This window comes from Acipenser ruthenus, chromosome 24 (genome assembly GCF_902713425.1).
Source record: "Acipenser ruthenus chromosome 24, fAciRut3.2 maternal haplotype, whole genome shotgun sequence".
In the NCBI taxonomy this organism is placed as follows: Eukaryota; Metazoa; Chordata; class Actinopteri; order Acipenseriformes; family Acipenseridae; genus Acipenser; species Acipenser ruthenus.
Genome location: NC_081212.1, coordinates 22191389 through 22219242, shown reverse-complemented (window position 1 = coordinate 22219242; position 27854 = coordinate 22191389). Strand labels below are relative to the sequence as shown.

The window sequence follows — 27854 nt, the reverse complement described above, 5'->3', positions numbered from 1 at the left end:
ATTTTAAAACAAAACAAAACAAAAAAAAACGTATAACAGAAGTTTATTACCTGTAGTACCGTATATTGGCTTATTTATTAGTAGGTCCATGAATAGCCCAATAACTTTATCACCAGGAAGGGTAATTTGTACAATACGGTATTTCTATATTTACATCTTCTCAAGTTTCGCTCAATTATTATGCGTCTTCTATTAAAAAGCCTATATGTTAAAGCACGTGGCCAGAAATTACTGACGACGGTCTTACCTGAGCAGTGACGAAAAAAAGCGGTTTCCATGGTAACAGGTTCATCCGAGGGCTGAGTTAGGGAAGTGACGATTGAGGCAAGCTGTTGTTGGGACACGTGACTTCAGCGGTCTGCCTTGATCTGTTTTGACAAGCGATAGAGCAGCTGGAGCCCGCAGAGGCAGACCCACAGATATATTTACTGTAGTGAGAGCAGGGGAGGAGAGACCAGAGAGTGTTATTTATATCAGCTATTTTTGTAGGAGTACAGCTTCAACTAAATGACTTCTTATTTTAAAGGCTTGCCCACAGCTACCGAGCTTAGTTCGAAACACCTGAGGTCGTTTGTGTCTGCAGCAAACTGAGACTTGATGATTAACTGTAGGTTAAGATAACTAAATATGAGAGCAGGGGAGAGATGATATACCATCAAGGCGACGAAGAAGAGGAAGAAGGAGGCATGTTTTCACCAGCTGAACATTGCTTTCTTCTCGATACACAGGGATTCGTGTTGTGTAGCGTGAGTGGTTTGCTTTAGTTCGGAAGAGAAGCGCATACCTGTACAGAAATAAGGGCTGGTTGGCGGGGACTGAAGTAGATGGCAGGCTAGACAATATAGTAAAGGAAAAGGTAAACTGCAAAACAATTGTTTTGTGAGCAAACTTTTTTTTTTTTTAATGTTTTGACGAAAGTAATCTCATGGTTAGCAAATTACTGAAAGGGATATTATCTGGTAATGGATATGTTTGGTTAGCAACAACAAAGGCATACGTGTTTGTTTTGAAGAGAAGTAGTCGATTATATCGAAATAGTTTGTTTTTCTGCGATTCAGGTTGTGTAGGACAATAAGACCCACCAAAAAAAAAAAAAACACCACCAAAGACAAGAAGTCCACAGTTTAAAGAAGAGACACAGCCGCTTTCGTGAGATTTGGAGGGCAATCCACCGAGGAACAAACATGAAGCCTGATCGAGGTAAATGGACGAACACTTTCTTTCTATTTTAAGATTGACCTCGTTTGGTGTCACCGCTGTTTTTCACAGGTTGTCGCTGAGACGTGTCTCAAGCTCTTCCCTGAGTTACTCAAAGGAATTGACGAGTGAAAAAAAAGTGCTCTGGCAGCTGTGTAACCGCAGCTGAATGTATGTAAACAACAACGTCTTTGTTTCAATGCATCATCCGTAATAGTTAAGTTACAATCAGAATACAGAACACATATACACGTGTAATCGATAACTTCCACAAATATTTAAAAGGGCTCACAATGAAATGCACCCGAGATAAAACAATGGCTTTTTATTTGATGTACTTATTTATTGTATTTGGGGTTTGGTCAATATTTGATTTGTGCACATTCGAAGACAAACGGTGGTTGAAAAGCTAAAGTAGATGTGTTGGTTTATTAACGTATTCTTTGTCAGGTTTACTAGACCATTTCAACTGCCATGGTTGGAATGTTTAGATGCAGGCTATTGCAGTACCTTATTTTTATTTATTTATTTATTTATTTATTTATTTATTTATTTATTTTTAAATAACTAACAGTTTCCAAAAGGGATGATACTACAGTACATACTATTTCTAGGTGTTAAAAAAAACAAAACAAAACAAACACACTAGTTTAAAGCTGTTACCAACTGTTCACAGTTCTTTCTTTTGCCATCACAACTGTCTCAAGTCTATGTGGACAGTTCCTAAGATCTGTAGCATTATCAGTATGGGTTCCCTTGGGTGCAACAGCATTGCTTGCTCCAAATTTCAGGCATATGTTTTTTTATCGAACCAGGCCCAAGATCATCTGATAAATTGCATTCTGCTGTGAGCCTTAAACATTAGAATGTTGAAGAAAACTATTGCACAATCGGTGCATTCCTTTGTTGTACTGTAGTATCTGTTCTGTATTAGTTAAAAAAAACTTAGATACTAGGTATGCATTATAAAATTGTTTGTTTTAGTAGAATGTGTGTCTAATTTATCTTCACATTTGGTAAACAGCCTTCACTTTTATGCTCCATTGCAGCCATTGTCCAGTAAAGAACCTTTTCACTGCAACATTGTTTAAAGACCTCTAGCCATGTCATTTATACAGACCATACTCTTTTTCACAGGTCCATTTTACTTCATGTTTACAAACAAACCGAGAGGTCATTCCCATTACATTAAGCCCTTGGGGAAGCTTTGTGTTAGTTCCAGTTTCCAGTTGAACCTACATTTTCATAAGCTTTTTAAGCCTATTGCCAGCGAACTGCATTGCATTTTATAATATGTTATCATGTAGTGGGTCATATCTGTGTCCATGGTTGTGAGTTTTTCTGTCTCTTGAAATTATAAATAAAAGTATTTTGACTTGAGAGCTTGAAATGTAGGCTAATACAGTTATCCCTTATTCAGACATGGCTCAAAATAGATGCTGGTTAAAACTTTGACCCACACTAGATCAGTGGCAAGCATGTACAAATATTTATGATATCTAACAGTAGTCTACAGTTGGCTATGGTATTTTTGGTAATAATTCTTCAGATTTTTTGCTATACAATGAATAAAGGGCCAGGGTAGGGTTTTTGTTTACACAAAGGGATTGGTAGAAATTCATTGCTGATACAGACAGTAACTGATTTTCTCCATGTAAATGTAAACCTCTGGGTTAAAACCAGCCCCATAATTACCTTATATAACCTGGAATAGTTCACAGGTCAAAAAACACTTTGCACTATTTCTGTTTGGGACTCCATGTTCCTTAAATATAAACCACAGACCAGAGCTTTTCCAATTTTTTTGTTTATAAGGCAGTGGTATTTACAGTAGTACAGCAGCCACTGTATTTGATGTTATTTTGTCTGCACATTTTTAGGATGAGACTATATTTTGCATATGTTGGGACCCCAAGCCGAAATACGACCCCATCGTTTTTTACTGCAGCTGACATGTGTAGACTGTATAGTGAACAATGTAGTTATAGGGGTACCTATCAATTACTAATGAAGTAAAAAATATTGAGATGAACACTGAGCATTATCAGTTGAAAACAAGACATTTGACTTCCTTCAGGATTTATTATGAAATCACTTCCTCTTCAAGGGGAAACTGGATGTGTCAGAGGGAAGAAACAGAGTGAGTTTCGAGTAAGTGTGGCTGGGCCTTAGTTCCGATAAAGTAGTTCCAATAAACAAACTGTTTTTTTTTTTTTTGTGAATTGTGCACAAAAAAAACTTTAGATGAAATCACTCTGTTGCCAGAGGGGTGCTGATCATTTTAACATCTGGGGTGGATGTGGGTTGTATCTAACATGACTTGTCCCATATTGCTGTGCCTCACCAGTCAGTGACTAATCTAGGATTCATACCCAGCTCATTCCCAGTTTGTGGCCATCTTCTGTACTGTAAGTTCAGAGTTGCTCTTCATACGTTTAATGACACTGTATAAGCTGTGTACTGTATGTGTTCCCCAAAAATATACATCAGGCCTATTTTGTAAAAGCACATGTTTGTTTGTGCCATTTTAAAATGTATTTTATACTGCTATTCATGGAACACACTAATTTAGTTCACCGTCAGGACTAGTTAAAATGAGATAAGATACTTGGATTTCTGTAAAATATTCATAAGCTGAAGGTATCTGTTAGACATAATTACATCTCCTTTATAGCAAATAGATCCAAACACCCAAGGATCAGATAGGTCAGCAGGCTTTTAAAAACTAAACATTAGTATAGCATTTAAAGCATCACCCTTTTTATAGCAGCGTTTGCTTACAGTGATGTCAGTTAAGCTTCATCAACGCTTACGATTACATGCACCACCCTGTACAGGATCAGATCATGACATACCTGTATAGCAGGTAACCTGTAGATGCTGGTATAAAGTCTAATGCTGTTGACTCATTTATCGCAATGCAGTATTTGTAGTACTTTACGAATTCATAAGAATTAAACCAGAATGTTTCCTAAAGCATGATGCCACGATGTGCTGTGGTCTCTTGGTATCAGAAACTATTTTTGTTTCTTCAGCGGTTTCTTCTTAGAAATTAAAAAATGGTATTAAAAAATGGTAGACATACAATACTTTATTTCAGATACAGCCTAAAGTAATCAAACCTTCTGCTAAAAACATATGAGCACTTATCTCAAAATAGATGTTTAGACATTTATAGCTTTTAAACTGAGTTAAAACACTTTATTTACATTAGGTTTGTTAGAATTAGTAATAACAAATGAAGTGTCGTATGTCAAAATAACGCTAAACTCATTGCATTCAGTAATTTCTGATTGAAAAAAGAAACAGCCCCCAAGAAATTGATTGATTAATGAATGAAATGATCCTGCTGAAGCGTTTCACTGCATTTCACTGCATTTCACTGCCTGGCCCTTGGCCGGAGGACTGTTTCTGTGGCACTTTTTAGATTAAATAACAGCTTCACTGTGTTTGCCAGACATGCACTGCAACCTCCTTGATCCCCAAATGAAATGGCTGATTAAAGTAAAGCTGTAGTCAATTTGTGCATTATAGAAGATCTTCATCTCATGGGCAGTACCATGCATCACTCTGATACGGTGGTATGTAAGAGTGTTAAATTCTTGTACGTCGAAATCTTTGTTGTATTGCAGATACATATGACTAGGAGAAATTTGCCAAGAATTACCTAAGCACTTTAGATTTGCAGCATATGGGAAAGGCAGGTCTCTTATTTTCTTTAGTACAAGCTACATTTGGTGAAATTCTTTTTTACCTCTGTCTGGAGATCATTTGTGCCTCACATATTTTAAGCCTCAATGCAAACAAGTCTATTGGAACATATTTGAATATGTTACCCGGAAAATAAAGGATACTCTATGTTCATTTGACAAAATAAGCCCATGACAGTTTTTTGTTTTATTAAAGGGAAGGTAATACAGTACATGGCTTCTTATAGATCAGTATTGTATTAATATGTTCTTGATAAACAGTTTTATCTAATGTTATTCACTGTACTGTATGCTTTATGTTTTTAACTTGTTAATATGGTCTGTGGTCCAACAATGGAAGGTCTAATTTCCTGTGTTTTTAAGGACATTGTGTGTGTGTAATTGGAGCTTGAAGATCTCAAAAGAAAAATGTAGGCATGTGAGATGAACAGTGTACATGTATGGCTTTGTTATGTTATGACACAAGAGTAAGAGCCCCCCCCCCCCCCCAGCTGCTGGCAATCTAACAAGGAAGCACTGAAGTTGCCTCAAGTAGTGGTACCAACTGTATCTAAATTAGCTTTAGTCTTTATTTATAAAATCCTCCTTTTTTGTACTGTTGCCTATTTTTTTTTTTTTTTTTTTTGGTAAAAAAAAAAGGAAAGGAAAGATTTTAATTCTATATACATAAGTAAAATAATGCGACAGACAGACCCAGGTTTTTCATGTTGAATTCTTCTGGAGCAATCGCACATCCGTGAAGAGACCTAGCCAAACCCAAAGTTGCTGTTGGAATGAGCCTGGCTTTTAACTGAAGCACTCGATGATTTTCAGTAACTAATCTGTGGATATGGTCCAAGAGTGTGCCAGAATTTACAGCTATGGCCAAAAGGTTTGCATCACCCTATAGAAGTAATGAATTGGGCTTCCTAAAGTCAAATGAAACCTGCTGAAAAATGTTACGTTGACATATTGAATTACATACCACTTTGTAGATTTTCATATATTTAACGAATAACTAACATTTAATTTGTCTCAATCCTAAAATTCTAGGCGATGCAAAACCTTTGGCCATAGCTGTAGACTTTGGGATTGTTCTGTTTGTGACCTGCAGTCCGAAATGTCTTTGAGAAATGTCAGCCTTTCTAATTGTTGTTCCTTTAGTATAAGAGACTGTTTAATGTTGTTTCTATTGGTTTTAAAGAGAGTCACAGATCAATAAATGTTTTAAAAGGATGTTTCAATCTTGTGGTTACAGATAAAAAGGGAAGGAAGCAGTCTGTTGCTTTTATTTAATTTTGGCTAAAAAAAGTATGCTACTTCAAAGTAGATAGAGCCAGCTTTACTCATTTTTTTTTTGTGTTTCTTAATGGAAGTTTGGCTATTGAGTTGATTAAGTTTCCCAAACTTAATCAACTCAATAGCCAAACTTGAACTGGAGCAAAAGCTTAGTAAATATAGCCTTTTATGTTTTTAAAGTTGACATTTTTCCTACTGAAAATGTAAATGTACAGCATGCAGTTACAGTAGGGTCAAAAGTTTCCTGTTATAAACATGACTTTGTATTTCAAAAACATGTGAACACCGTCTCAAACAATGTATTTAATGAACATATTGGTATAGGCCTATCTCCTGATACAGATATACATACAGTAACACATGCCACTGTGTTGAAATAGGGTGGGATAATGTAAGTTAGCAAAAGGTACATTTCAATTCTCTGGTTCATTTGAAAGCAAATCAATTTGAGGTATTTGCTTTTCGCAGGCTTTATTTATTTATTTATTTTTACCGAAAGTTGCTCAGTTAATTATTAGACTGATAAGTTCAGAAGCCTAACCTATCTTTATTGTCATGAGTTTCTAATGCACAACCGTTAATGTGGCTCATAAGCACACACAGCTCCGGCCCTGTGTTTTGCTGTGCACTTTCATTCTCGATATTCAGCTGAATTCAGTAAAGCAGAAGAAAGAACACATTTACAGCTGCCAAACAGACAGGAAACAGTAGTGTCGTTTGACAAGTGGTGAAGGAGTATAAACCCGCCTCCCAGCCAATTGGGATTCGAGATCTGTTGCTATGTGTGTTCTGAATCTGCCTCCTTTTGTAAAAAAAAAAAAAAGACTTGTGTGCCTTTCAGAGCAATAGCAGTAAAGGAACATGCAGCCAGAACAGACTACTGCAGACAGCTGGAGCCCTCAGATCCATGCAGTGTAGCCTAGTTGTAGCCAGGAGGCAACTTCCTTTACACAAGGGGTCCAGTATGGTCTACAATGAAAACAAAAGGCTGCACAGAGAAGGTGTGTACTGGGTGCCGTGTTTCTTAGATGATGTAAATGTATGATTTGCTATCCTTTTTATTGTTTATGAACAAAGAAAATAGATGACATGATAATACAGCACATTCTCTATCCCTTTTTCATTTAACCCATTGATGGCTAAAATCAGCATTCTTTTAGAATACATTTTCAGTTTCAATTGTCATTTTAGTATGTAACCATCTGTGCAGTTGTGTTTGTTTTTGGCAATCTTACTTCTCATGAGTGGGATGTTCATAGCTGTTTTAGCATTTTTTTTTTTTAAAACATGGATGTAACAGTGAGCTCTTATTGTTGCATTGTCATTTTTTACATTAGGGGTTACATTTGTATTTTGTTTCAGATTCACAAAGGAGCCAGACTGTGTCATGTTATTAAAGGATTTTATGTAGCTCACAATGTTAATTGCTTACTGTCACACCAGAGTAAATGCAGCGAAATGCGGTGCATTCATAATCGGTCAATAGGATCTGAAATTTGAAAATAACCCCTCATTCCTTGAATTGACTACTACATTTTCCTGTGCCTGTTCAACCATTTCCCTTGCCATCTCTTTGTTCCCGATACTCCTTTCTCCCCAGCACTTGTACAAAGCCAGCCAGGCTATTTGTTTTTCAGAAGCAGTGATTATGAATGTACTGGTCTGTGCCAGTATCATTCATGCACCTCAGGTGATAAAGTGTATTTATATTCTAGTGACCATGGAATAATTGAGTGAAGGCCATACATTTATAAGGACAACTAGCTTTAATGGAGTCCTCACATGAAGTGAATCATACATAAAAGCATTGTATATAGTTTGTTATTATTATTAGTAGTAGTAGTAGCAGTTGTAGTATTATTTATTTCTTAGCAGACAAGATATCACGTTATTTTTACATACAATTAAATTTTTTTTTTTTTTTAACATACAATTACCCATTTATACAGTTGGGTTTTTACTGGAGCAATCTAGGTAAAGTACCTTGCTCAAGGGTACAGCAGCAGTGTCCCCCACCTGGGATTGAACCCACAACCCTCCGGTCACAAGTCCAGAGCCCTAACCACTACTCCACACTGCTGCCCTGGTAATAGTATTACTACTGTTATTGTTGGTTAATAGTTGTAGTAGTGCTAAGATAATGTTTCATCCCCCATAATATCCCATAACTCTCTTATGGTAAATTATTTATCAAAATCTGTGTAGTTTTTTCCATTTGTCTGACATCTGATTGTTAATGTGCAGAAATCCAGTAGATTTGGTGCCAATTAATCTTCTCTGTTTCTAACGCACAAGGCAGAAGCAGGCTTGTGCTATTCCTTTGTGTCTTGTTTCTATTATGTAGGTCATGTTTCCTTTGACATTAAGTTGAGGAGTGTACTTTGTCTCAGTAACAAATGTCCTCTGCTTTAATAATACTGTGTCATTATTTGACTGCTGCAGGGCAGAAACAGCTTATTGTATGCAAATGACATTGAACCAGTAGACCCCTGCTAAAGAGATCTTTCAAGGCAATTTTAGATTTATGTGGTTTCTGTTACAACTGATGACTTCAGATGTGTTTGTTTACAGCATTTTATAGAATTGTTTTGCCTGTAGGTACAGTACTGGCCTTACAAAAGTGACTTTCATTCTTTATCTGGCAAATTAGTTAATGCAGAGATTAAAGCCAACAGTAGTTATGTCACTGCAGCAGAAATCTGTCTCAGACCTTATGAAGTACAAGCACATTGTAATGCAATTCAAGATGGAATGTTAATGTATTTTATATATATATATTTTACCAGTACCCAATACAATAGCTTACAGTCTATTTTCAGAACCTTGATTGTAAAATGAAAATATATTTGTTTGTGTTTTATGCTTATAAATGGGTGCTAAACCTTCTAAATGCACTACTCTATTAAAAGCATCACTAAATAATGTTCTCACTAGATTTACAATTATTTAAAATAAGGCTGAACCAGCACATCTGTGTTGAAATAAACAAAGCTTTTAAAGATGAGAAAAATAGTAACACTGAATTCGTAGTTATCTTTGCAATAACCAGACTTAGGTCTGCAATATATTTGTGCTGCAATATATTGGTTATTTATTAAATGCTTGACCTCAGTCTCTGACAAGCTTTGGTATATATCCTTAGTAACATACCTGAAAAACGTACCTACAGCATTCACGCATTTCAGTTGTATATCTAATCTAATTCATCTGTTGTACAAGCAACCTTAACAGACTTTTAGTAGTTGCATATAACATAAATCATATGAATTGGTATCCATTGTTAATTCTGAACAAAGATTATTTACAGTGAAAATAATTATATTCAACTGAGTAGTGTAATAATACTGCTTCTGTGTTTATTTATTCTTTTTATAATGCAAACTAATAGAATTCTGTGATTAGGGTTGCATCACAAACCTAGTACACTTGCTTATTTGTATCTGTTGTCCACATTACTTTTGGCAATAGCTGTAGAACGTTCTAAGGTTTAAACTCAAAACACTGTTGAACCAGGAATGATATAAAATGCCATACCTTTGTGGCTTTAAATAGAAGAGTGGGGTTATTTTTGGCGTGCAGAGCTTGAGAGTATACATCGGCTTTAGCTAAGCAGTAGGTAACTTGAGATGTTCATGTCAAGTCCTTCACTACTTCACAATATACTTGGATCCAGGGATTGAGTAAGCAGTGTCCTGTGGTCTGCTCTCTGTTCCAGGGGTATTTGTCTCGTGCTTCAAAAGTGGGGCTCAGATGTTTTACAGAAGTTTCTATTCACAGAGCCCAAAGGACCCTGAACTGTGACCCTCTTTTCAGCACATGTTTGAACTATGAAGGCCTCATGTCAGCCGTTTTCTATCTGCAAGGTCAGACTCAAACACACATTGTTTTTTAATTAGTCCACACCCCCTTGGCCTTATTAGAAGGTTAAAAAGTTGATAGCAACATTACTACACTGTAACAATGTTGAGGTGAAGATCGTTTCAAGTGGTAGACATTTTATTTAATGTGTTCATATATTCTGTGTACAGTAGAATTAACCACAAATGCGTGACAATTTGCCTAAAAACAATTTGCCTAATTCAAATTAGTCAACACATTGATTTGCCTAAATTGGGCATTTGCCCTTGCTTATTGAAGACACTCCAAGTTGTTCACTAAAGGTCAAGCATCAATTCATTAAGAATATTGTGAAGAATAAGTTGGTAGAATACATGTAGCTTAGGGTGGTTACATCAAAGAATTCCATATGTTTACTTGTTGTATAGTGTTCAAAACTTGCCTTTTTTTCTTTTAAATCTGACTTGGAAAAGTTACTAATAAATGGACTTTACATAAACACAATATGTAGAGTAGTCAATACATTTAACTTTCTTTCTTAGGTTCTCAATAGCCAGTTCCTGCAAACAAATTTGCACAAAACTGGTTTGGAAGGGATCAATTTTAACTACAGGTCTGAAAAACGGTGCATTAGACCATTTTATTATTATTATTATTTTCCCGTCTGTGCATTCACAAAGACTCCTGTTTATTATATAATGTGTATGCAAGTTCAGGGTATTCAATATGAATGTTTTTAGGAACCTTCTTCCAGTTGTGAAAAGCAGAGCCACTGAGAAGTGATGTTTGCTAAAGATAGAAGCAAAAACAGGAACAGGCCTTTGGATAACTTTCTCCATCCGCTAGGCAAGGCACACAGTCTGGATTGCACCTAATAAAGCAGATCTTTGACATCCTGCCAGCATTGCTTTGTGGCCCACTTTTGAAAGCCATTACTGCACAGCCAATCAGTACGAACTGTAAAAAAAGAAATTGAGTTCTGCTTATGGGTCACTAGGACAAGACATGTACAAAAGTATACAAAGCACTGTTATTGTGTGGGTTTATTTTAATTGGTATTCCAGTCCGGTACTTTTTTGTATTTTGTTAATAAAAAGAACATTCTTATACCACTGAAATGTACACATTTCATTATTGTATGTGTAACACTTAGTGCAACTTAGTAGTTTTGTGTTTTTAAATTTGCAATCTAAAGAATAGTGCAATATTTTCACAATTGGCATATGGAAATCTCAAAAGATTTGCTCATTCTTTCAGTAATACATTGCAGATGCCTGCAGCACACAGTTTTTATAGTAGTAAATCAGTGGACTGAAGATTTAATGCATTGTCCATTCATTTTGTTGGTCACACTTTTGGGTTTCTTGGATTATCTTGCCATTTCTAAATGGTTTGCCTGTTTGAATAAGCTTGCATAATCATAAAGCTGTATTATAAAACAAATGCAATGCATTTATCTTTACCTGTCAAATAAGAAAGCTTTTTAATGTATTACGCCATTTCTGCTTTGAAGCTCTTTTGGAAAGGGATGTTTTGGCCATCAAAATGTTTATAAAATCTGATAATCGATTAGATAATGAATATATAGTAATTTTTTTACAGTTAACCAGGAGCACAATTTATTCCAGAGTAAATGGCCTCTAAGAACCAAAAAAAAGTTTGCACCAGTTCAGTCATGTAACATTTTACTGGATTTTGAATTTCGTTCACATAAATAAGGCAGATCTCTCCCTGGAGGAAACAGCTTTGATAAGTAGGACCTACGTGTCTTCGATGGCCGAATGAACAGTCATAATAAATCATAATTTACAAAAACAGAACTCGTTTTTCATCATTATTCGCATGCAGCTTAAAAACAGTGATGCAACTAACCCTTCTTGGAGCCCAATCGGGTGAGTCAGCTGTCTGTGCTCTGGAGATAAAAACATTTTATCAGGGTTAAGGACAACTGATAAAAAAATAGTTCATCCGAGTTACCAAAGGGGATGACAATAACACACGCCTAGAACCAGCACAGTGTATACCTACAGCATAACAGAGAAGCTGCTTGACTGCATATCATTTTAAACTTTTCCATCTGGCTTGATTTTCTGCTTCAAGGTATTTTTCTTGACCAGGTCTGCCTTTTTAATCTCAATGAAACCTCCTATTTTAAATAAAGTTTAATACAAATATGGACGGTAAAGTAAAAATAATAATTCAGGAAGGATAAACCTTAATTTAGGGATATTGAAAAGGGTGTCAATCAATCCCTTATGTCAAGCCCTTTTGTTTGACCTTTTTTAACCAGTTTCTGCAGCCTTCAGCCTACTGTTGTGTATAAAAGCTTGTTGTTCACGTATCTCTCTTACCTACAGCACAATGGATTGCCCTTTGGTGTACTGCAGCAAACACACTAACACTAGTATCTATAGTGTCTGTGTGTCTTTTAAAACATGCAAAGGCAGGCAAATGAGCAGTGGTAAAACAGTCATGATTCTTTGTTCTCTTATCAAGTATACATTTGCCACTCTATGCTTCAGTCCAGTTTAACAAATGCACAAGGAAAACTGTTTTCAAAATAACTATTTTTAACCCTGATAATGTCATGCACCCTTGCATTTCAAAAGCTGAATTGCTGTGCTTGTAACTGTTTTGTCTTCTTGACATTAAAAACTCTCTAGTAAACGCCCTCAAGCACGCACACTGAATGTATGAAAAGAAAAATCAGATCAGTATTTTCTAGTTTCTACAGCAAGAACGAATTCTGTAGTGATCTTATTTGGGCACTGTGTGTCTCGAGAACAGTATTATCTATTAATGAGAGCTGTTCTTCAATGAACACATGACACCTGTTGGGGAGTCGTCCCCCCCCTCCCCCTCCCCCCACAACCCCTGCCTTCAGAAATATGTTGCTGGAAAGGGACAGCTGTATTGAGCATGTGTGTATTGTGTAACTCGTAATCACAGAGATGTTGTTGGCAAGGCCCTCATTACTTTAGCTAATGCAAATTCTCTGTAACGGCACTTGAAATGAAAGGATATCTTGGCAAACGCAGTAACTGCCATGACAACAATCAGTAATATACGTACTTTGAGTAAAGATGGCAAATACTATTCCATATTCTGCTTTCAGAAAAAACAAAAACATTGAATATGTCTTAATTTTTCCTAAAGCCCTTTTTCAAGCAACACACGAGAATTCCTGCAGCACGCTTCAGAAGTGTAGGAAAGCCTTATTGCACTGAGTGGTGCGGCACTTATAATTGCGCTAAAGCTTTGTAAAAGAATGGGAAAGCACAGGAACAGAGTCGTTTGGACAAGGGAATGGATCCGAAATTGTGAGGAGAGAGGAGCGTACCCTAATGTTTTAAATGAGCTATGCTTAAGTTATCACAATTTGGTTCGTATGGATCCAGACACTTCAGAGGAGCTGCTGAGGCTTATAGGACTACGAATATCCCGAAATGACACTGCTGTGCATCAGTGTACATATCAATAAAACGATTAATTGTAGCAGGATTCCAAACCATGTCATCTTTTGTAGAGGTCAATTCCGATGACCGATGACTCATGCTCACAGTGTGTCTCCTGATTGGCTAAAGGCTAAATGTTTTTTGAAGATGTTTCTCAAAATAGAACCCTGGTCTGCTTCTGGAAACATGTTTCCGTGTTTCTAGAAACACGGAAACATCCAGCACACACAAGGAAATATTTTGTCTGCCCTCATGTATGCTGGGCTTAAGGTTTAGTTCCAAATAGCTATTTTACTCTAACAGTGCCTGTATACTTAAGAAAAAAGTACCAAAGATAATTGTCTGCCTTTTGTATAATCATATATGATTTTGTCATATATAGAATTTACGATGGGAGACGGAAGAATGTTGTTATGGCATGATTGAATACTCAGAAGTTAATCAACCCAAGGCTTTTTTTTTTCCTTGTAGTAGTAGCTTGTATAGTATTTTTACCTGTGGTTGCTTCTAAGGCCTGCTCATGTACCAGCAGTTGATTTATTCTCTAGTTACCGTTGACCATTTTAATTTCTGATTCTGAGTAGTCCACTACTGGTGAGACTCCTACTATGTCATTAAATATATTGCTGTACAGATGACATTTTTAGCTGTTTAGAGTTCAGGGGGCTACAAAGTGACTAAAGAGGAGACCAGTGGGTGACATATGCCATGATGAGTACCAATGAAAATACTGTAGGGAATGAACCGGTACAGAAATGCTATGGTGTAGTCCCCTTTAAGTAAAGCGTTCATGGGAAAGGAGGTGGGACCAAATTCAGATTTTATTTTCACAGCCAAACTGTTCATCTTTAGCAATTTCTTCAGCATCTAAGAGGGACATCCCTCAGAATAACATTAAACACTTCTCAAAATGACATTTAATTAGGTAAATAACTGAAGAAGGGAAATACATCTCAAGCACACTAAAATAAACAATATCCTGCTGTGTACACATGCTATTGAGCCTTTAAAACAGGTGTAAATGTCTCACACTTTTCCTGCACTAACTCCCCTGGTTTAGTTTTTCTCGCATTACTAGGGCCTGTTCTCCCTGGTAGACTGAAGTAAAAAGAGAAAAACTGTTTACATACCCCCCCCCCCCAAGGCCCTTAATTAGTCTTTCCTGCTTAGAAAGCTTTACCTTTAACCCAGTTCACTCAATGCACAAAAATCACAAAGAACATTGGATGGGAGTATAATGCCCTGACAGAATCCAGCCAAGGCAGTGTGTGATCACCACTGTTCACTGTAGAGCCAGTATCCTCGAGTCCCCCCATTGTCCAGTGGAAGACTGAGGTTTCATCACGTGCTAAAGGGAAGAGGGGGGAAAACTTCATCTGAAAGCCTCAGTGCTACTCAGCTGACAAACGCAGGATGTGTTGTGCCTCTCACTAACCGTTCCCAGCTGCCCCAGATCTTGGTTACATCAGCTTGCATCAGCTGGCTGGTTTGTGTACATTCCTTCGGAAGAGACCAGCAGGCAGCAGGGAAGAAGGTGTCTTGTTTTTTTGACAGTGAGAGAAAGTTTTCAGCTTTATATGGAAAAGAGGTAATGTTTCAACACTGTTTTTAAAACTTTGCAGGTTCACTTGTATATAATGCTGTACAGAAAGAACATAAATAACGAAATCTTTTTTGTTTTGTTTTCTTTTAAATAACGAAATGGTGTTTTCAGATGGCTTGTAATTAGTACAGACGCTGGATACAGGAAATAGTCTTTCATAGATGTGTCGGCATTGAGTTTGTACACATATCCGTGTTTAATTACATATAATAAGTTAATGTACTTTAGTAAGCCTTGGCTTTTTGGAACTGGAGAGTCTGTCACTATGGCTGTTTGCATCAGTGGCTTCTCATTTTGTGTGTAATAAAAACAAGTCTAAAATCAATCTCCTTTTGACTGGAATTGGCTAACTCTCTGAGTCACGCATACACTGGCCAAGTAAACCGTACATTAAAAATCGATTTCTGTTTCACTGGGTATTAACAAGCAGCATGCATTCACATGACACGCACACACACGCCTGACTCCATGTAAATGACACCATGTTTTGCTGGTGCTGTCTAATAATTTATATACATTTAAACACTGTTCTGTTGCCAAGGAAGTCATCTTTGCATTTTAATTCAATTTCCACGTAACACAAAGTATATTTATATACACACAGAATTTACAAAGCATATCCCTATGAATCATACACAAATATACCAGATCCATGTTCAAGTCCGTTGTTTTTTTTTTGTATTGCTCACTGGCTAGCCATTAAGTTCACACCGAAGGATTTGCAACAGCGGAACTTGCTTCTGGAAACCTGCATGAACTAAGGAATGGGACTCTTGTTACATTGATAGTAAGACAATTATCACTTCTAAAAAGTAGAACAGGAACGTGTTAAACAGAAGTATTGTACCACAACATTTAATCAGGAAAATTCCAACATTGTACTTTACTGTTACACATGTAACATTTGATGTGTATTTTACCAAGAGGTCCAAATGGTGATTTATACAGGGAAAAAAAAGTGTTGAAGTGCTTTTTACTGAGAAATAAATGAGAGAGGAGTATATCTGGTATATGAGCAGAGAAAGAATTTGTTTTCTGGTCAGTTGTTTTGACTGGAGTCATCTTTCCTACAACTCTATACAGCCAATACAGCCAGTTAATCTCATGTCACTATACATGAAATGAAGTAAGTTGTGTAATTAAGCACTCTTGTCTGAATCCATCCCTGGATCTGCTTTATAGTGTCTTGTTCCCACTGCTCAGATGTAGTTTTCTATTATAGACAAAGGTGCGTAACCACTGAAAATAACACATTTTTGTTGTGCCTGCTGTATTTTGTCAGCCTGTGGTTTCTGTACTTTATGGGTGGAGCTCCTTGGGCCAAGTGCTTTAAGATAGACTTCTTCCTGTCTTGTGTAAATTTGTTTAAGCCTGTAGTTTATGATTCTAGGTATTCAATCATTTGCAAACTTTGTTTTGTTATTAAGAGTACAGAAAAAGCTTTTGGACTTTTGTGATTATGCTGACTTCTCCAAAGCAAGTCCAGCTGGCTGGAGATCTTTAAATAACATCAGCTGTGTATGTGCAGTGTTCCATGGAAGTGTGCCTCAATAAAAAAAGTATGTGCTGTGAATACTGTACACAGTTATACAAGACTGCAATTTGTACAGTCTGTTTTTTGTTTTCTTTACTGTTAGGTCATTCGAAGTGATAAGATCTTTACATGCTGGAACTTCTATTGAAATAAAGCTCTCAACTACTGAAGATGTAGACTTGCATTGAATGTGTTTTTAATATAAGTGCAAGAGGTGTTTCTATAGAATTCCAAAATTACGTTGTTCACCTCTTTTGATTGTTTTGCAATGACATGAATCAAGAAAATCGGCCTTCCACAGCGAGTACTTGAGAATTATTTGTGTCTTTTGTAGTGGAAATGTACCAAAAATATCCCACTGAATACATGTCTAATTCTGTGATAGGCAAATAAGGCCTTCCAATGTAGGTATTAGTGAAACATTTAATTGGCTTCGGACTATCCAAGACCTTTGTTTAGTTTATAAAGAATGCCTGCAGCTGCAGCCTGATTCACAGAGGACTGCTGAATTTAAATTCTTTGTGCTAGCTTTGCCTGAATCTTGTACAGCAGGACTAACAAAGGATCCACTGTATTTCCCTATGCATTCTCTTCCCTTTTTAATGCACAAACTGTAGATCGTGAAGTGTTTACCTTTCGTATTGTTACAAAAATAGCAATTTGTCACAATGTACAGGGTGATTAGAAAGTAAGTTTACCACATCAACGTGATATGATAAACTTACTTTATCGCCCTGTACATCACAGTACAATAAGGTAAATGTGAATAAAATAGGTTAGCCAGAGCACACTGCAAGTTTTGATTCTTTTTAAAGTATTTTCATTAATTATTTGCACATATTTGTTTAATTGTTTCTTTGTCACTTTTTTTTTAGATTTCTTAAAGCATACGAATTAACATAGGCCTAAGGCTGTTTGACTAAAGCTGGAATGCATGTCAAATCGCCAAGCATTTTATTCTTGCCTGTGTGTTTTTTTTTTTTTTTTTTGGTGTGTAAAGCAGTAATCCAGCAATGTTTTGTGAGGTCAAAGCTCAAGTGACCATATTAAAGCTACAGTATAGTCAATAGGGATATACAGAGTAGGTCACTGAGATTTTATTCATAACAAATAAAGTCTGAGCTCTTTTTAATGGATGGATTCCAGCTAGAAGTCTATAGCAATTCTCTTTATGATTGTATACCAGTTTTGTATCATTAACTTGGAGCTGGCATGGCCACTGTTTTGTTCACTATTGCAACTGACAATAGTATCTCCAAAACAAAGCAATTTCTATTTGCAGCAACATTTTGTTCTGATAAAGCTTGCAGAGAACATTGATTTTTTTAGTACAGAATCAGTTTAGTTACCTTTGCCATGATTTTTGGATAATAAAATGTGTCTGGCTTGACACCGATGTTAATAAGCCCTACTCCAGAGTGGTCACCTTTTTGGCATTTCCACAGTGGAAAGGCTCTGTTGAAAGCAAAGCGTACGTTTTAAATCTGATGTTGTTTTGTTTTTTGCAGATGCCTCTGAGGAATATTTTGAATATGATGCGGAAGACTTGCTGGTCTTCCTGACCTTGTTGATCACTGAAGGCCGAACGCCAGAATGCTCTGTGAAGGGTAGAACAGAAGGACTCCACTGCCCTCCAGCACAGTCGGGTCAGCCGGTTAACACCAAGCATGAATGCAGTGATAAATTACCACAGGTACATTACACAAGCAAACCAAACTGCATCAAGCTGGATAATACCTTTTTAAGCAATGAATGGGAATGCTTAGAGTTGTACTTGCAGAATACGTTTTAGTCTCAAAGCTGTTTTTATCACCAAGTGTTTGCCACTAAGTATAATATTCATGCTTTTTCATGTGCATTGTAATTTTAGAGACAGTATTTTTTTCTGTGATATACACTACCCTGTGTCCCTTTTTGTACTTGTTGGGGTAGTTGTACATGTTTTAAAAAAAAAAAAAAAAACTGTAACCCTATTAGGCCTGCTGCCGGGACCCTAAAACGAATCGACTTAATGTGCTGGCCTACACATAGTTAATAAAAGAACAAACAGCTGAAATAGTGAAAGTTATTTAAGTTATTTACTTATTAACTTTGTGTAAATATGTGTGATGTCTAATGCATTGACAGTGCCGACAAGCCAGAAGGACAAGGTCTGAAGTGGTGCTTCTCTGGCGGAATAATATTCCCATTATGGTTGAAGTGATGCTGCTTCCAGACTGTTGCTATAGTGATGAAGGTTCCACTTCTGAAGGGAATGACATAAATGATCCTGCCATCAAACAGGATGCTTTGTTGCTAGAAAGGTGGACCTTGCAGCCAGTTCCCAGACAGTAAGTCTTGGTTACACCCTTGGTATTGTGGTTTCTTAGTTTATCTGTCAAATCATACCATTTGGAAAAAGCTCAAGACTGGTATCTTGATGACAACAATGCCCAGAATCCCAAAACAAAAGCACGTGACACTTTTTCCTCAAGATGTATGTTTTCATATTAATGTCTACAAAGCATATACAGAACAAAAAAAAAAAACGAACCAACTTTGAATAAAACACAAAGCGGTATGTATATCGAGGTCATTCGACATAATCAAGGATAATATCTACCTCAGTACTATATACAAGTTATTCATGATTGTGTGTGAAAAAACCTATTTCTGTATTAAGTGCTATTGGTTAAGAAATAAAAAAGACGGACCAACAAGCTTTCAAGAGTGCTTAGATCCGTTTGTTTGGTAAATATGGATTTTGCATCTTCCTGGTTGAAGGTATACAGGAAACTAACATGTTGATTTACATATATTGGTTTTCAATTTCTTCAGATAGTCAATTTAATTAAAGTCCTAAGGAGGAGGATACAGCAAATCATACTGAAAAAAAAGTATGCTCGTCAATGTTTTGTGTCCTTTTTTTACCATTTAGAAGTGGAGATCGGTTTATTGAAGAAAAGACCCTTCTGTTGGCAGTCCGCTCATATGTGTTCTTCTCACAGTTGAGTGCATGGTTAAGTGCATCACATGGAGTTGTTCCACGAAATATTCTGTACAGGTAAGAAAAGGAATACATACTAGCATGCTGTTTGTTGCAAGTAATGTGTTAACATTTTGTATATTCTGCTGTAAATTTTGTGTTTATTTTGCATTCTTGATGTAGACTCCAATTAGTGGATACAAAAAAAAAATGTCAGTGTACTTGTCGTCATTTAAAGACCCCCTTTTAAGCACATTCAACATCTGTTGTCCTTTCTTTTAGGATAAGTGCTGCGGAAGAAGAATTGATTTGGAATTTCACCCAACCCCCAACCGAACACATCTTTCCAGTTCCCAATGTTTCTCACAGTGTTGCCTTGAAAGTGCGCGTCCAGTCCCTACCTAGACAGCCTAATTACCCAGTTTTAAAATGTAGCATTCACACCAGCCTAACTGTCTATGGAAAGAAGATCCAGGAACAGGAGGAAAATTCTAAGCATTGTGACATCACAGAAGTAAACCAATGCAGTCTGCAGGGCTCTCCACAGCTTTTTAGTAAACCAACCTGGTCACCTTTACCAGACAGTGTTGTAAACCCAAGAAAATGTTCACCACCTGAGGCCAGTTCCCCCGGCAAAGCTGTAAGGTGGTATTATTCCAAATTAAACAATGGTTCTGATGTAAGATCAAGGCAGCCTAAGAATCAGGACTATAGTTCAACAAGCCGTGGAGAAAGTTCCAAGATGCAACCCTCTGAGACGCAAATCCAGTCATTCAAGTCATTGTCGTTGGCGGATTCACATGTACCTGCGAGCCAGTGTACTAGACTATCTGCCAGAGAAACCAACCCCCTTATTGGGTCCCTTCTTCAAGAGAGGCAAGAGGTTATTGCACGCATTGCCCAGCATCTGAATTATTGTGATCCAACTACACCGCATATCCCTGGAAGCCTATTCAGCAACCGTGAACCAAACTTGCTCGGCTCAAATTCCTTCTGGAGTTCTCATGAAGAAGACAGCCTATTTAAAAACAGCAAAGATCCCTCCTCAACCAACTGTACCCCCCAAGATGGTGCTTTCCCAGAAAACAGTTGTGAAGGAAAGAGCAGGTCCTCTTCCTCCGACACACCTGTGAGTTTATGTAGCAAAGCCAAAATTGACAGTGAGCTCAGGTCTTCCACCATGCCAGGGGCACGGAGAAGGCTGCTTTTACCAGACTCAAGTGAGGGTTCTAGAATATCCAAAACTGTTCAGGATATTTCAAGACTAGTACAAGACACAATTCAGCAGTCCCAAAACAAATGCAATGGTCTGCTAAATAGCACATATGAAATTTGCAAAGAAGGCATGGTGAAAGAACCAAATAAAACAGATAGAGTATGTTCTAAGGGTCAGAAGGAAGACCTGGTACCATGCCAAGATACCTCTCGACTTTTAATTAACACAAACAGCACTGATGTACACATTTGCACAAACATTAAAAGTAGCAGAACAAATGTTCCTGACAATAATAAACCTGACTGTTCCTTAAACCTGCAGTATGAGGCCTGCAAAAAACTTGAAGACACAAGACCCAAATCTGAATTACAAACGTCAGATAGATTACACAATGCCAAAAAGGGCCCAGATAACGTTCTGTATAAAGACTGTTTTGAAAGAACTAAAGAAGTGTATGAACAAAACAAGTTTCAGCTTACAGAAACCCGTTCACATAAAGAGATCAACAATTTGAAAGGTCGGGATCAAGCAGAGAAATGCACATCTTTGCAGGATGAAAACAAAGACCCCAGCACCTTTACCATCCCTATACTGAGAGGTTCTCATGAAGACTTGAAAGGAAAGGCTGAACGAGCACAGGACTTGAATGTGTTGGTAAGTCATTTAAATCCACAATGGGACATTATGTTACACATTGAATAAACAGTTTTTGTATAACAAACAGCTGGTTTCACAGACCCCGATTTTAGCAAAATAACAATAGGTAGTCCAAGACGAGTGCTAAATGAGGACTGTGAAACCAACCTTTAAATTAGCATTAAGAAGCAATTATTTGTGAAATAACTGTAGATAGGGGGGCGAAGGGTTTGCATGTAGGGTGAAGCTTGTAGTACTACTCTTATAATTACATCAGCCCTTAAGGATATTTTGACGTAATGCTTTCTGCACAAGTGTGGAGCAGTGTAGTTCATATTGAGGTGCAGGGGACTGAAATGGGGAGGACTGGTTTCACAGCCCATGGGGATCCACTTGGCCTATTTACAGGCCTTGTTAATCAATCACAGCCAATCGCTTGAAACTGCTATTGGACACAATGCAATCCACGTTCAGATGTATACTGCATCAGATTTGCATGTGGACTAAGAAAGTTTCATACAGGAGAGTCAGCTCAGAAACTCTGCATGTAAGAAAATAAATGCCAAAAAACATGAACCTTTCAAACTTAAGTGTTTGCTATTTATTTAGAAACAAATAAGCCTATTCTGTACCATGAAATGCCTAATTTGAATGCATTTTAATGAACATTTTTATTCTGTTTTACACAGAACGTTAATGCACCGTCTCCCCTGAAGCCTTGCAATGTCTGGAAGAAGCAGAACCGTCGCTCTTTAGATGGGATTGCAGCAAAAGCCTTCCACCCGTGCACCGGGCTGCCTCTGCTTTCAAGTCCAGTAAGTTCTAATCTCATGGTTTAAACTGAGATGCATTTCTGTAAACCACATGCGAAACGTTATTGCATTAAAAATTCTCAAATAAATTCAATACTTGAAAATCAAAGCTGGGCCTTCCTGAAAGCCAAGATAGTTTATTATAGTCCAAAAATACTTGAACTTGTGAGTCTTTATCTTTTAATGTCCTGCAGCCCTTTAGTGGTCTGCTTGCCACCAGTTTCATATATTTAAATAACATGATGCTGACATGCAATATGCTTCGTGGACTGGTTTAGCCAGTAAAGTAAAGTAAATACTTTTTTTTTAGTCGACTGGTGCATTTTGTCTATGGAATTTTAGAAGACCTGGACCTGGGTGGGTTACTATTTTAGTTGATATGTATTTTCTGAAGGTACATTGTACCACCTTGTTCACCATCTTGTATATACTGTTAAATATATTTGTTTTTAAGTGCATATGATCCTTTTAAATTATTGTACTTAGTCATATGTCCGTAAAGTGTCTTTTTGTATGGATTTTTGTGAACCAAGAGTTTTCCAAAAGCATACTTTAATTTCACAGATACATGCATTAAACGTAGCATTGTTTTTGTAGGTTCCTCAAAGAAGAACACAAACTGGATATTTTGATTTGGCTACGTCATTATCACATTGTAAAGGCCTGCCATGGTCTAGCACAAAAAGGTATTTTTCTTCTTTTAACTGATATTTTTCAGTTTTGGTATGCATGGGCAGAAGGTTGATACTAGAATATTTAATTTAATTAATTGAACTGTTTAGCTTAACGTTTAAATACAGCTCTGACTGGATTCAAACAGTAACTGGAAGCTTGCTCTTGTTTTAAGTTGGGTTAAGCCGTTCAAGTCTTTGAGATTTTACCAGTACTAGGCTCTTCTGTAAACTAATCACAAACTAATCCCGTCCTGTTGCTTTTTGGAACTTGCTGCACTAATAAGTATCATGTTTAGTTACCATAAGCATTTTCTGATCTGTGATGGCAGTTTTTACATTGCACAGGCTTTGGTACAAAAGGAAGCTACATGAAGCACTGCCACCTGCTGTCAGCTTTTATGTTTACAAGCCAATGACAGATTGGCTCTATAAACAGTTCAGTATGAAATCAATATACAATTAACAGCATTATTACGTTTTAATGAAATGTACATCCTGTATGGGTAACCAGAGAAAATTCAATGCTAAACATATTGTTTTGTATTTAACAGAGTGTCTTTGAAAACAGAAGATGATGAAGAAGAACAAGGCCAACAACTCTTAAGTACAAGTGCTCCACCAGCAAGTCTCAGCCTTTTGGGAAATTTTGAGGTATGTACTTATACATGTTTTATAAGCTCAAATTAAAAATACATGTCTGTGTCATTGCTATTTTGGTATGATTCACTGTGGTGAATTACAGTAGGTTACTTAAGGTTAACAGCACTTCATAGTGGGCTGGGCCAATCAGTTTGCATGTAGAATTGAATGTCCTTTGTCTGGCTCAATGACATGGATGGAAAGTAACTCTGGTGATGCTCAGTTCCCTTATAATTGCTATACAATAATATTTCATCAGTGCTGTAAGTATTTGAAGTAGTTTATTATTATTATATATTTTTTAATGGTCTGTAAACCCCTGTTAACTAATGAACCTTATATACTGTTCTCCAAGACCTGATAATCCATACAGATATCATGTTGCCTTATGCAGTATATAGATCTTCAGAATTGTCATCTCGGTTATCCAAAACACACACACAAGTGTAGCCAGAAGAGAGGAGAATTGAATGCAATCTATGAATGGATCAGCCAAGTTGAACAGAATCCATATTTCATGTCTACAGGAATCTGTCTTGAACCACCGATTGGAGCCACTAGGCACCATTGAAGGTTTCACCACAGAGGTTGGAGCGAGTGGAACATTTTGTCCCAGTCATATGACCCTCCCAGTGGAAGTGTCGTTCTACAGTGTTTCAGATGACAATGCGCCCTCTCCATACAAGGTAAGATCCACTACAGTGTCAAAAAACACATTAGATCTGGAGGTATTTCCTGTCAAATGTATTATTACAAGTAGGAAATTGCTGGAATTTCAGGAACTGGTCCTCATATCTTTAATTATCTGTCCACATGTATTGTAAAATTGCTTAAAGAAACACTGTTAGCAACTGACACTGGCACAAGCAAAGGGGTACTGTAAACCTCTTATTTTCACAGCCAGAAAATGTGGTTGACATTAGCGCCCTTTATATTTGCGGAGTGCACAGGCATAGCTCAGTTGAATTGACAGTTTATTCAGCAACATTCAACTTTATAAAACGCTTTTCATGATCAGCATCCCAAAGCGTTGTACAGAAAATAAATAAATAAAAGCCAATTCATACTTAGTACAACTTCAATAACAATGTACCGTATTTAATACCTAGTACAAATGCAATAACTAACACAACTGCAGTCTCTCAGTCCAAGTTTTATAATACAGTACAGTATGCTGTGAGCTATAAATGTCAGTTATCAAGGCAATATTTGATGTCTGGTGAAAAATCGGGCGATCAGGTGATCGGGGATCAAATTACTTCAATTTTTCCATATTGGATTGCAGTACAGTATTAGTACAATACTGTTTTGGCGGCCATTCATTTCACGAATTCTCGTGCCTTGCAAAATTAGTGCAGAAATGAATACATATATTCAACTCTTTGTTTTTAGGGTGTAATTAACTTGGAGTCCCTAGGAAAAAGGGGTTATCGAGTACCTCCTTCAGGAACAATTCAAGTGGTAAGTGCAGATTTGAAAATTTGCAGTCCCAGAGTGGGAGTGGGGCAGTGTAATTAGGGAAAAGTAAGAAAAATTGAGAAATAGTCTAAAAATCCAACTTCGGTCCCTAGAAATGCTATTATTATATTGATACAATTTTAAAACAACCGTTTTATTATTGCAAGGCTTAATCCTAAAGTGAATCTATTCATAAATACTGCATTAATCATTGTAAAACAACCAGCCTAAATTTGAATGACTTTTTATGCTCTGAAATGAACACACTGCTACATTATGCTTTTTAGACCTTATTCAATCCCAGCAAGACTGTGGTGAAGATGTTTGTTGTGATTTATGACTTGAGAGAGATGCCAGCCAATCACCAGACATTCCTTCGACAAAGGACATATTCTATTCCCATGAAACGTGACATGAATGGAAATGTCAATAAAAAAAACCTCCTGCAGACCGAGGAAAGAATATTGCGCTACCTCATCCATCTGAGGTGAGGGATATAAAGCAGAACCCTTGTCTACCAAGTATAGAAATTTGAGTGTCTTTTGATTAACATACTGTGGTGTACTGTATGTATCTTTCCCATGTTCCTTTACAAGGGCCTGAGGATGACTGAAGTAATTATAGTTAATTACTGGAGGAAATTGAGTCATAATAACAGAATAACTTGATGTAGACGGGGAAACGAAAACATTTCTTTATTTGAATTTTGCATGCAGAGTATTTCCTTGGAAACATTCAAAATAGAGTGGAGCTGCTGTTACTTCACAGGTTTGTTGAGGTGTGTAGAGGAAAAACAACACTGGAAAACTTCTGCAACAGGAATTCATTAAAATAATAAACACAAAAAAAGGATGACTGCACCAACGTATTTCTTTTTCTTCCTTATATTGACATCCTTGCTACTTTTTACACTTAATTTTCCTTGCCCAAAATTCCTGATAATCACGCCCTGATGCATAAAGAAAATAGACAAGACCTTTGATAAAAGATTAGTTACAGATAAAACATACAAGTGTAAAGCATTTCTATCCTACATGGGCAAATCTGCTAACAAGTTTTTGTTTGATCTGTTTTAGGTTCCAGAGCTCCAAATCTGGAAAGATCTACCTCCATAGAGACATAAAGCTCCTGTTTTCTCGCAAATCCATGGAAGTTGATAGTGGTGCAGCATATGAGCTCAAATCGTATACAGAAGCTCCAGCAAACCCTCCTTTTTCACAGAGATGCTGATCTTTGTAAAATAGACCTTTTTGTATTAAGGCATATGTTTAGTTAAACTAATTCATGACACTTTTTAAATACTTTGGTGATGTTCTGTAAGAGCTGCAGTGCTCCCATCAGACCATGGACCAGTTTTGAAAAAAAGTGACATCACAAGAGCACTGTGTATTTCCAAGATGACTGGAAATTAAAATAGTAATATCCTAATAACTTTTGTTTTGTACTGTTACAGAACCACTTTATCAGAAGTGTTGCAATAGAAAATACCTTAACTAGTTTTAGTGTTTACATCTTCTATTTTATTTGTCAGTTATTTAATATTTAAGTTAATGTTTCATTTACTGCACATGTGATGTTTGTCATGTTAGGCATTGTAATGTAGTGTAAAAGCTATATATGTAAAACCATAGTATGTATTTTTGACATTAATATTCAGATCTAAAACATATATATATATATATATATATATATATATATATATATATAAAGCAAACTTTAAACCTGGATGTTGTGTTCTGTTTATGCTTTTCTTTCTCCAACACCTTTCTTCGAAGCATGCTGGTAACATTTTGATGCCCAATACAGTATGGTTAAGAGATTTATCAAAAAACATCACTTACCATATTTGAAAACTGAATATTTTTTTAATAACAAGTCAATCAGTAGCTTTGTTTCCGTTTTGTATCTTTTTTTTTTTTTTTTTCCCCCCACATGAACACCCGACATATACACACATATTGTGTTTTTCAACTGAATTAAGGTGGTAACTTGTCATATAGGCCTATATAAGACATTGGCAAACCTAAATACCACCTTAAACAGGTAAACACGTTGCAACATGAACTCTGAAGTGTTTTTATTATATTCAGTGATGGTACAAAGACTTTTATCCTCTGCTGTTTAAAAATGCATCCTAACACTCCTCACCTCTTAATCCAAGCTGTGACTACATGATGTACAGAAGCAATTATTCTGTGCACATTACAGACCAAAGAATGGTGGCCTTGAAGTGCTGTTATAATGCTCAGATCACGATTTGATGCATTCTTCCCTTTACAGACTTCAATGGTACTGGCACCTGATTGTCTGAGATATCTAGGCTAAATCATAATGATATAAAAAAAGACATATTAAACTTAAAAGGATATTTAGTTTGTATAATATGTAAGCTGTGAAGCTAAGAAACCCCTTTTAATACATTTCTGTTCTACTGTGAATTAAAGTAAGTGTTTGTGAAATACTGAACAAAAAACATTGCCTTATACTAAAATTCTTGCTGTATAGGTAATTGTTCAAAAACTGATCTACCAATTTATTAGAATTACTTAAGATTTATGTCTTGCTGTCAAGATGAAGATTTACATTAACACAAAAAATACACTCTTGGATATTAAATGCCATCTAACATGCAAAATTGGATTCAGTATGATGTTTTGTTCAACAAAAGATGACTCCACTACAGATCAGGAAAGTGAATTTAGAAGCAACATTTCATTTACAAGAACCACACACGGATAAAAACTTTAGTTGTGGTTCAAACCAGTACTCCAATTGTATTTTAAGTCCAGAAAAGGAACTATAATAGGACAATTACATGTGGGGTAAAATGCTGGTCCTAA

At 36.6% G+C, this 27854-nt stretch overlaps 1 protein-coding gene across 5 annotated transcripts; it reads left to right on the top strand.

The window, feature by feature from the left end:
* Positions 1-253: 253 nt before the first annotated feature.
* Positions 254-27124, top strand: LOC117429043 (atos homolog protein A-like). Of its 5 annotated transcripts, none has more exons than XM_058998726.1 (13): positions 254-746; positions 1059-1200; positions 18123-18307; positions 18742-18944; positions 19532-19657; positions 19862-21449; positions 22121-22246; positions 22841-22929; positions 23469-23568; positions 24084-24242; positions 24949-25017; positions 25302-25501; positions 26091-27124. In XM_058998726.1, exons 2-13 carry the CDS (start codon positions 1185-1187, stop codon positions 26242-26244), a joined length of 3015 nt encoding a protein of 1004 aa, XP_058854709.1. In that variant the 5' UTR covers positions 254-746; positions 1059-1184; the 3' UTR covers positions 26245-27124. The 5 variants fall into 5 exon arrangements, with proteins under 5 accessions (XP_058854709.1, XP_058854708.1, XP_058854707.1 ...); XM_058998725.1 differs by having other exon boundaries at positions 254-856; XM_058998724.1 differs by having other exon boundaries at positions 254-1200.
* The last annotated feature ends 730 nt before the right edge of the window (positions 27125-27854 follow it).